Source organism: Borostomias antarcticus, assembly GCF_949987555.1.
Source record: "Borostomias antarcticus genome assembly, chromosome: 9".
In the NCBI taxonomy this organism is placed as follows: Eukaryota; Metazoa; Chordata; class Actinopteri; order Stomiiformes; family Stomiidae; genus Borostomias; species Borostomias antarcticus.
In genome coordinates this window covers 25,347,910-25,359,432 of record NC_140242.1, presented here as the reverse complement: position 1 = coordinate 25,359,432, position 11,523 = coordinate 25,347,910, and the positions used below count along the sequence as shown (strand labels likewise).

At 44.4% G+C, this 11,523-nt stretch overlaps 2 protein-coding genes across 4 annotated transcripts in view; both read left to right on the top strand.

Annotated features, from left to right (window-relative positions):
• LOC311313165 (activin receptor type-1-like) overlaps positions 1–180 on the top strand; it is a 28,231-nt gene extending 28,051 nt beyond the window's left edge. For both annotated transcript variants that reach the window (XM_084443235.1, XM_084443234.1), the window contains exon 12: positions 42–180. In XM_084443235.1, the coding sequence (XP_084299361.1) occupies positions 42–176 (135 nt within the window). In that variant the 3' untranslated portion in view covers positions 177–180. The remainder of the gene's footprint in view (positions 1–41) is intronic.
• Positions 181–3,608: 3,428 nt separating this feature from the next.
• Positions 3,609–11,523, top strand: part of acvr1c (activin A receptor type 1C) — a gene marked incomplete at both ends in the record, with an annotated part of 29,494 nt that continues 21,579 nt past the window's right edge. For both annotated transcript variants that reach the window (XM_084443376.1, XM_084443375.1), the window contains 2 exons: positions 3,609–3,678; positions 8,607–8,849. In XM_084443376.1, the coding sequence (XP_084299502.1) occupies positions 3,609–3,678; positions 8,607–8,849 (313 nt within the window). The remainder of the gene's footprint in view (positions 3,679–8,606; positions 8,850–11,523) is intronic.

Below are 11,523 nucleotides of genomic sequence, written 5' to 3'. Positions count from 1 at the left end.
CACTTGTCTCTCTCTCTGTCTCTCTCTCTCTCTCTCTGCAGACTTTAACCTCCATCGCTAAGCTTATGAAGGAGTGCTGGTTTCAGAACCCCTCGGCCAGACTAACTGCACTACGCATCAAAAAGACTCTGACAAAGATCGACAACTCTCTGGACAAAATCAAAGCGGACTGTTGAGTCTCCCGGAAGGCGGGGCGGGCGGGCGGGGTGGGAGGGGTGGGGGGGGGTCTGAAGGCCTTCCAGACGTACAGCGAGCCGGCGAACACATAGGACATAGGAAAACGGGGAGGACTGGGTCAGTGCCCTTATAGAGGCACATTGTATTTATTTGAAACACTTGGTGGGACACATTTTGGCATCCAAAGATGGCTTACAGGGCATTCATAAGACTGCCAATAATTTTAGGATAGTAGGTTGACTATCCCTTACGACCAGACATAGGAGCTGGACCGATGGTCGCGTTCATCCAGGAGGAAAGTGTAACCGTGGCATTTTGAGGATTTTTGCTTTTGTATAGAGCTGCTGATTTCTTCGACACATCTTTGGTTTGGGAAACGTGTGGTATGTCATTTAGCCATGTTTGTCTGAACTTGACCTACTTTGTTGCACTAGCAGTCTTCGCATTCCTCACACACATTCGTAGGCGGAATGCATTTGGAAAAATAATACAACTTGCCAAAAATTCTGCTTTTTAGTCCACAAAGTCCATTTCTAAACTATTAACCAGAGATGGATGTGGAAAAAACATGTGTTTTGTTTTACTTTGACGGCATCTCTTGCACCACTGTTTACATTATTGTTGGAACAAGTCTCTTGGTATTACACCAAACCTGTAACTTATCGAGTTACTGAGTTGTAGAACTGCAATTTCGCCACATTTCTCTTCCTTCTGAGGTGTTGTCTAACGTTCTCCTCCTGGCGCATAAACTTTGTATATCATCTGCGTTTTACATGACATTATGTACCCGTTCTTTATTTGTTTCATCAGCTTTATCCAGACAAATGCTAAAATATCAAATAAAGTATACTAGATGACGCTGAATTCAATTCATACTGGGGCATAGAGTATGACTGTAAAGCTATATTGTCTTAACGCGTACATTGTCAAAGTAATTGAAGTCAATCTTCAGCCTTTTTTATTTCTTTAATATTTTATATCAAGTAGTGATTTCTATTGATTAAATAGAAAGAAAACGTCATAGCTGTTATCTGTCTCATATTCTGTTGATGGTTTCACAGCTGCATCATCAAATGGACCCATGTGCCCCAGTACAAACATACAATTACTATTGTTATATTTAGGGTTATATACCATGTATATACGTGATGAATTTCACCCTCTTGCATAAGAGTATTGTTCTGCTGGTGGGTGGGTAAGTGTGGCTATGCTAATTTCTCCAGGACAAGTGAGCTCATTCTGAATGCAGAACATATACCCAGGGTGGGTTTTGATTTCAACAGCATCACAGTCACTGGTGTCTTCTTTATCCATGGACCCACAGTGTACACACTTCTTTAAACACCACTAATGTAAAAAACGAACACTTCTGCTACAGTATACCCACTTCTTTAGTCACTGCTACACCCCTGACTGCAGTGCTAGCATGGCTTTAAACTGAACTGCTTGGACAGTGGAGGTTTAATGTTAGGTGCGTGTGTGGGTGCGTGTGTGGGGGTGTGTGTGTGTGTGTGTGGGGGGGGGGGGTGTACTAGAACAGGTTCTCCACCTGAGGTGATGAATATTATGGGATGGGAACAGAACAGGCCTGTGACTCATGAATCTACACCTGGCACAGATGCTACTCAGGGAAACTTTTCATATTCACCAGCGAGTGAGGCCTGTGCCGTGTAGGTCACTGTTAATAGCACCCTGTCTGGCATGTTGACCAGAGTTTCAGTGTATTTCTCCCCTTCATATTATCAGCTCAGTTTAATTAGACTATAAACACAATCCATAAAATGTCTGCTTTCCTCCCTCATAAGTGAAGGACTGCAAAGTGCTACCTACAGTGAACCTTGGGAGAAACTTCAATAGAGCCAAGAGCCTTGAGTCCAGCTTTCAGTAGTCGGTTCAAATAGCTGCGGTATTTCTTAGAGGTTGGGTCCTTTGGAGGCTTTGCAGCTCTTGGAGCAGTTCTGTTCAACTGAAGCACCGTGCTGTCGATGTCATGGCCTTGGATGGAAATTGGGGGGGGGTAGATGTAGCTTTTATCTGAAATAGATGTAGTCTGATCAGTTTAGCCCACACACGTTGCTATGGACATGTACGGTAGCAGTGCGTTGAAGTCCATTGTAATCATGTTACAGTATACTGTACAGATTGTACATCATGTTACAGTATACTGTACAGATTGTAATCATGTTACAGTATACTGTAATTATGATTTGCAGCAGTCGGTGCGATCTCTTGAGTGCTCGTGGCAGGCTTGACCGCCATGGCGTCATGGCGGTAGAGTCCAGTCGGTTGCACAGTTGGCTATCTTCTACGTTGGTGCTGAGAGTAAAAACAGCCATCAGATCTACGTCTGTGGTCCGGCAGCCTAGATTAGGAGTAGCAATGTGCTAAGAACAAGTAGAGAACAGAAAGGTCTCTTAGTAGTGGTGTTATTATGTATTCATTCTCCATTCATATTGCCTTATAGGGTTACTGTTTGGCCTCTATGTAATGGAAACCTAGTTGGGTGCCAGCAGCTAGGCTACCAAGGGGATGGAACTTGATTGTAATACCCCCCCCACCAAAACACACACACACGTTTGATTGGTGGCAGGAGAGTCTACATCCATCAGACAAGTCTGCTGCTATCTAGGATGTGTTCATCTTGGAACCAGACTAGTACGGTTGTCCTATAGACGGCAATTGCATGAGAGCCTACTGACTTATGATGGAGCTCCTCAATGGTAGGCTAGGCTACAGTTGGCTACAGTACGGAATGTTGAAAAATTAATAATAATAATAGTAGTTTTTTTTACACGTTTTCTATTGCACTTTTCAAAACAATATTACAAAGTTCTTCACAAACAAAATACAACTGCAAAACTGTATTCTACTGTATGAGAAAAAAGAAGCACTACAACAAGCGCAGCAACAACAGCAACTAGCAACAACATAAAATACAGTAAAAGTGTAGAAAGGGTATAAAATAATGTGAATAAAATAAAAATACAATAACAAATAAAAACGATTATGAAAAATTGGGATGCATGGATGTGAATCGCCAAATGGATGTGATGTAGGCTAAAGCACCGATGTATGCCGTAGCCGCCTGCCATCGCGGGATTGAGGCTGTGTGATCCGATGCGAACGGACAGGCTGCAGTTCGGGCAAGCAGCCCACTCACACTCACTCTCTCTCTCATTCACATGTCTGTATCGGTGGACATGTCAGTGATATCGGTGGACCTGGAGCGGTAATCCTCTTAAATTCAAGTCGGAGGCGGAGCAAATCTCCCATTGCGTATTCCGTCCCCTCTCCGTTTGTTTATAGGGTGTGTAGCAATGCTGGGCGTGTGTGTTTGACGGACTTTGCAGCGAAAGTGTCATGATTTTCTCTGGGAAAACTGTATAGACTAGGCGGTGGGCTCTGCGAACCGAGCAGATGCGGCTCCGGCTATGACTCGTCCCGGGATTCACACCATTGAAGCGGCGTTAATATTTCTGTCTGTCGCACAGCTGACTTCAGGTAGGCTATTCAGTTTTACAGATCTAACTTTGCTTTCGCATTATGTTTTTTTTCTTCTCAATGTGCGCTATCCTCCAACCAGTAAGAGTGTATGGTAGCCTACTGTGGAGTGGAGTGTAACGGGGCGTTGAGGTGGTGGTACACCGCTGTTCTACACGTGTCTTTGCAGCAGTTGGACTTGAAACTTGCCCAGCCTCCCTACGTGGACTGACTGTTTTTATGCAGTTACTGTTAAGACTACGGGTATTTGCTAACATACGTGTTACCCTAGACACTTTGCAGTTAAACAGCAGTCTTATATAACTGGCTGAAAGGTAGCTTAGCTCGTGTTAAAAGTTAAAAGGTCAGTCTGTCTGCTCTTGGTTTGTGTTGAACATGATAGATCACAGGTGCACTGTATGCACTGTAGTCTTGAGCGCTTAATTATTGTTATGTGACCAACGTTTGCACTGTGAATGAATGAATCTCCCCTTTTATTCAGTTTTATTCCAAAAGTGTCGCGAAGTAGGCTACCCTTTGCAACACTGAAGTGTCCAAATTGTCCAAAATGTAATAGCCTACAGTCCAAATTAATTATAGTAATATTTTATTTGAAAAATGATTGCTATAGTTTGTTCAACTGGCGAATTAGATGAACTATTAATTAGTGGCTTATCTACACTGAACAAAAATAAACGCTAAAAGCAACCGTTTCAAGATTTTACTGAGATACAGTTAATTTAAAGAAATCATCAATTGAAATAACGTAACGTCATTAGGGACTGTTCTGTGGATTTCACATGACCGGGGATATATAGGCCTACTAGCCTACTGTACATCAGTTGTACTCACATATGGTCACAGATAGCCTACCTTAAACAAATACAAGGGTAGTGTCGTGGATCACCAGCCAGCCTGGCAGTCAGCATGCCCGTAAGCCTTTGCACGCTCCGTCAACTTGAGACATCACATCTGCGGCACAACAAGGCACAACTTTCATCAGCATCTTGATATGCCACATCTGTCTGGTGGATGGATGATCTTGGCAAAGCAACGGGCAGGCTATGCTCACTAACAGGGATGTAAACACATTGGTGCACAAGATTTGAGAGAAATACGAGAGGTTTTTGCGCATGGAAAATGTCAGTGATCTTTCATTTCAGCCCATGAACACGGTATCAACACTTTTAGTTTTTATGTTTTTGTTCAGTATAAAGTAACGGTATTTAACAATATCCTCAAACAGTGACTATGTTGTCAGCCCCCCACATTTTAAAGGTGCTATGGAATAATAGCGTCTCAAGCGAATGATGTGCCCGGTTCTTCTGATAATATAGAAAGGTAGATACTAGCAATCAGAAAAGAAAGACCACATGATAAAGGTGTGTTCCTCTGTCTATATCTATGATGTGTTCTCTCTGCACCTGGCATGCATTATCTGATCACACATTGCCTTTTGGACTGCATTATCAATACCATGAAACCCCTGACTCAGCATCTGGAACAGCGACCATTTGAAATGAGCAGCTGGATGTGTGGTAGAATAGATCCTAACTATGGGATGGGCAGCTGCAACCCAGAAACCTTCAATGACAAGACAACCAGTCTTTGATTTAAGCAGAGTAGCATGAGTCAACAGCACAGCTTCAATCACTAGTGTTTACCAGAGGGTGTTTCAGTAACCAGACAGACCCTATGTTCACAGCACTGGTGACCATGTGATTTACTGTGGCCAAAATGGCTGCAATCTTCCATTGGGATAATTAGAGAGACATTATGACAGGAGGATATGCAAACAGCCTGCAGTTATAACTACACACAGCCAGCAGTTAAAACTATAGAGAGCTTTGAGCATTTCTACTGTAGCTAATTTTAGTTCAAATTATTGGTGGGTTATGCCAGCAGAGTTTCATTTTAGTGGCACGTTTCACAAGATTTGATATGTTTCAACAAATATATTACACATCACTGCATCCTTCCAGTAGCTTTCTCTCATTCTCCCTTTCTAATCTGTTCAATAATTACAGCTTTGCTGCACAGGTGCAAGTCTTTCTGAATTTGAATTGGTTAACTGGATCCCACATAAGAGTTGTTCACAACTGGTTTCATAGAATGGGAGTCAGTAATATGCTTTAAAGAAGAAAAAGATCAATACAGTATATGCCAGATTATTTACTGTACATAGGAAGGCTATGGCCTTCTAAGGCAGGTGAAGCCAAGCAGTGAGAAGGTGCTCTTTTGGTCTAAAGGGAAATGTAAACAATCCACAAAAGCAGTGAATCCAAGGCACTCTTTGCTTGATTAAAAAGCTTTAATCGAACAATTAAAAGAACATGGCAACATGGTTCAGCCGCACATGGCCTAGAAGCAGGCTATATACAGTATATATAGTAAATACAGTATATGCCTCTTTGGAAGTGGAATTCCTCACGTTTGAGTGATGAAAGTATCGGAAGAGTAATTCCTAATGGCGTATAGAAAATTGTCCGATATCTCCTTTTGCCAAGTGGGCTTTACATTCTCCAGGGTAGAACACAAAATCAATTTGGGAATGAATCAGTCTGTTCCTCTGCTGATGGGCTGAGAGGTGGTTCTGAGACATTCCCAGTGATCCATATCACGTGGGGCGACTGTGGCTCAGGAGGTAGAGGCGGGTCGTCCAATGACCGTAGGGGTCGGCGGTTCAAATCCCCGGCTCCCAATGAGCAGGCTAGCACCTCGCACGGCAGCTGCCGCCATCGGTGTGTGAACGTGTGCGTGAATGGGTGAATGAGAGGCCGTTGTAAAGCGCTTTGGATAAAAGTTCTAAATAAGTTCAGTCCACTTAACATTTACCATATGAACTATGAAACATAACATAACTCCTGGACCCTACTGGGCCTTTAAGGCTGGACACATCCCATCTGGGCCCACCGACCCGACTTGTCACAAATTTAAGGAACGGAACATTCATCTGCATCCTATGTGTTAGATTCCCTCTGTTATTATGGAAGAGGAATATTCATGCTCTTATAGTCACTTGTTTAGAAGATGTTAAATGCAAATATTGTAAGTCGCTTTAGATAAAAATGTCTGCTAAATGACTGTAATGTTATGCAAATGTAATGTTTATGAGTCTGGGCATAGACCCGACAGGTTGTTTGATTAGTGTGTGTACTCAGCCCACCATGTCTTGTTTCCATGGATCCCTTCAGATGGATGCAGAACCAATCACACTCATCTCTAAAGAGATCAAATTCCCAGTGCTGAGGCATAGTTGTTACAGATTTTGTTTTCCACATAATTCAAGTGCTCTTGATGCGTGTTTGACGACTGCTTCATTACAATGATGAGTGAGTGAGCGCTCCTGCTCTCGCTACCATGCTAGACAGTGTGGACACTTAAAGGTGCTGACCTGAAACTCAGCGCTTCGTCACCCCAGATCCCCAGACACTCATAAGAGAGGACACCGTTTCGATTTTACAACCACTTATTGTAAAACTAGGTTGTGTGTATACCGTGCTGGGCAACTCGATCCAGCCAAGAAAAAAACGTCTCCGTAAGCAGGAGAGCGGCTCGGTCTTATTAAAGCAGGACTGGAGCTCTAGGAAGAACACAAGATTATCTGGGTGTTAAACTAAGAGGCATTACTCTGCTTTCTCCTGGTGATTTAAGAGCAGTGTTATGTAACAGGTGTCTCAAAAGAGGAAATGGCGCCCCACCACACGTGTCTCTAGCCTTCTGTTGCGAGAATGAATGAATCAGTGATGAGGTTAATTTGAGATTGATGAAATGTAGCAGAGAGGCAAAGACGCTCGGTGGCTCAATTAAAGATGTTTGATAGACCAGAGCACTGTGATGTCAAATTGTAGTAAATGGGAAGTACAAGCATGCGCACTGATGCGGACAGCCCCCTTTCTGGGTGAAAGCGAGGCAGGACCGGGGCGGGATCCGAACCCGCTCCAAAATTGAATGGGTTCTAAGCTGGCCCATGCTACACCCCTCCACCGAGTTTCATGAAAATCGGTCGGGTAGTGTTTGCGCTATCCTAGTCCCAAAAAATGAATGGAGGTGAATGGTCGGCCATGTTTGGGCGGCACGTGGACCTGCCCTGTGAATCGGATCCGCTCCAAAATTTAAAGGGGTGGTGTGTTATTTTGGACATTTAGCCCTATTTGTGGTCTGGCTACCATACCATGAACTTGAAACATAGAGACCATAATGTCACTGATCGTTCCAGTATTGAGCTAGCTGCAGTTTTTATAAAGGTTACAATTGAAGTCAATAGGGCATACGTAATGTGTTGGAAAAACTATGATAAATGGGCTTTTCCGAGACGGGAAGCACAGGGTGTAATCTCATCAGTCTTATTATGCTCTCCTGTGAAATGAAACGCAATCCGAATATTTTGGAATGGCTTGAACATAAGCATTCCCCTTCCGCTTGTTTTCACTGCTCCCCCGGAGAATTATGCAAGTCATGACAAACACCTACAAATATTCGGATTGCGATACATTTCACAGGAGAGCATACTGAGACTGCGAAGATTACACCCTGTGCCTCCTGTCCTGGAAGCACAGGCTAAGAAATGTAGAAAAAGACATGACAAAACATACTACATTTCATAATCACCATTGTGTGTACTGTATATATATATATATATATACATATATATATTCGTGGCTCCCGCCCCCTTACCCCCCCCCCAAAAAAGTGATATATATATATAGTAACTCGCAGGTACCTAAACCAATGTTTACTTTGTTTACAGCGTCGGGCCAGCCCTGCTGCTGAATAACTTTATTGTCCCTTGTTATGAGAACAACAGAAATGTATCTTTTGCTCCTCTATCGCCACCATCCCCCATCCTCCACACTGCATAGTCCCTGACGCGGCGTGGCGCTGGGCATGGTTGACTCAAACCCAGCAGGACAGAGAGACTGACGCGGGGGCGTGGCCTTGTGTTTCAGCTCTGAAGTGTGTGTGCGACTCCCAGCTGTGCGCCAACAGCACCTGTGAGACGGGCGTGGACGGGGCCTGCTGGAACTCCGTGACCATGCTCGGTGACGGGAAGGAGTCGACGTACCGGACCTGCCTGTCCCCTTCCGAGATGAAGGGCCAGCTCTTCCACTGTCACCACTCTCGGAACATCAACAAGAGGAACTGCTGCTTCACCGACTTCTGCAACAACGAGACCCTGCACCTGCATCCAGGTACCCTCTCCCACCGCCAGCAGGAACGAGGGGCCCACGAAACCTAAACGCAGCCAATAGTTATCATGGCTACAGAAGGATATGGTTTGAGGTAAGACTGCTGGCGCTGCTAGTAGTCCTGTTGCATCTGGTAGGTTTGTAGGTCCCGGGATGAGGTCATATGAAGGCATGAGGTGGCCTAATAACATTGAAACATAGTACAGTCCAGGTGAAATGTGCCAAATTTGAGGTGCTTTTTCATAAAAGCATGACACTTGTGTCTGGCCCTGAACATTTTGAGAAAAGGAGCCATTGCAAAAACGCCTTATGGCGGCCATGGTTGTTGTTCTGCTTTCTGCCATACCCTAATTATGTATTTTGCATCATATCTCCTGAATGAAACATGATAACACACATATGAGGTCCCTCCTTATGTTTTGATGGTCAAGGATCACAATGATCCCATATACAACATCATAAACTGTTCAGGTGAATAGTTAATGATGAATTCAGTGATGTTGTAAGAAGGAAATCACGGTATCTAAGAATCTAGGCGAGACTTTATAATTTGTCTGTTGCATGCATGTTGTCTACATGAGAAAAAAAAACATAATTACTTTATTCATTAACTCATACGGTGACTGTAAAGAGTAGAACAATATTCAATATGACCTTAACAATTGAACTTATAAAGAATGTGTCAAACACAACTTAAACAAAAAATATTAGGGATGCACCGATGCATCGGCCGAACATCAGCATCGGCCGATGTTGGCCTTGTTGACTGCCATCGGCCCATCGGCAAATAAAATGACATTCACCGATGGTAGTGGCCGATGTTATGTCGCAACAATTACGGCTTTTTTTGTTGCAAAACGTAGCCTACCCAGCTGCAGATTCAGAGAAGATCCGTGAGGTAACGCCGCAAACGCACATGTAGTTTGCTTTCAAATTAAAGTGAAATAAAAATGTCGGCCGTGTGGGAATATTTCACCATCTCAGACAAAGATATGCGCTATGCAACTTGTAAAACTTGTTCAAGTGACATTTCAAGAGGAGGTACTACAGCCAATGATTTTAACACATCAAATCTAACTGGCCATTTGAAAAGCAGGCATCATTTATTTGTTTCCCTGGCACAAAAGGGGGAATTAAAATAAAATAAACATCGGCCATTGGCATCGGCTATCGGCATCAGCCATCGGCCGGATTGTTATTTTAAACATTGGCATCGGCCCAGAATTTTGCAATCGGTGCATCCCTAAAAACTATATTTCAGAAACACGTTTTGTTGTTGTTGTTGTTGTTGTTGTTGTTGTTGATGAACCTATTCGTCCCTGTCTCTTTCACGGTCTCCACATTGACACAGAGCTGAGCACTTTAAGGAGGCGTTTTTCCATTTGTCGTTCCCCCAGCAACCTTTCTTGCAGCCATAACTTGAGTTCAAGGATGGACTGGTTTACCTGTGGAAGAGTTGACCATGACGGTCTCCAATCGCCCGGGTCCATCCAACCCCAGTCTATTGGAGATGGCATATTAGATGCCACCTCAAGTTCTTGTCCCCAACAGTGTCCTGCTTGGTAACTCCTTGAGGAGCTGGGAGAATTTTCTCAATTCCTCTTCTTTTCTTTGTGAACAACTCAAGACGAGCTTGATCGATCGATGTTGAGTTGGCTGCAGGTGCGTAGATTAGAACTGTAAAGAGGTCCATAATGGAAATGAGTTTGAGTTGAATAATTCTGCATCACAATCTTTACAAATTGAATTGTGCAGAATATACAAAATACAGAGATGCATAAAACACAAAATGCAAACACATATAAAAACATAAATATCATATGATATTAGAGAGAGTTATAAAGCCTGATGCTGCAGGGGATGGTGGAGTTTCTCAGTCTTTTTATTCTAGTTTGTGTGAGCGACAAGACAACTGACTTCAGACCCAGAGACTTACCAATCTGTGCGATCAGAGGGGTCAAGCGGGAACACAGAGAGGAGATGGAGACACAGCTAAGTGGATGAAATGAATCACATAGTATGTGTGCCTCCCTCCCGGACGAGATGAATGTTTTGTTCTGCTCGTTTCAAGGTTAGCAAGGTTAGGAGAGCGCTCCTCCCACCACCGCAGATACGACCGGCGCTCGTCATGTCACCGCCGAGGCGGACGTGCGCACGCCGTTTGTGCGCGTCAACATCCGCAAAGCGGCCGAGCCAGATGGCGTGATCAGAGCGTCCGCGCCCCCGACCCCCCCCCCCCCCCCGCTGCCTCCGTGAAATCAAGGATTGGATTGGACCGCCGACGTTCTCAAACCAAGCAGTAATAAAATCGAACCGATGGTTGTGGAACCCAAGTCTACCACTCCAGAAAACCGGCAAACCTCATCCCCCTCCATCGACGGCACCTCCATCCGCTCCTCCTCTGAAGCCCCTAATCTGAAGGTCCTGCTTGGCCCCTCCCTCTCTTTTGGACCCTGCATCAAATCAGTCACTAAGTCCGCCTTTTTCCGTCTCAAAAACATCCCACGTCGCCCACCCCTCACCCCCTCGTACCTGACCGACCTACTCCACCCCTACGTGGACCCGTGGACTCTCTTCCACTGTTCCAGACCATCCCTCACACCAAACGCTCCATCCTTGGTGACCGGACCTTCTCCGCTGCTGCTCCCAGGCTCTGGAACTCCCTCCCGCCAAAAAA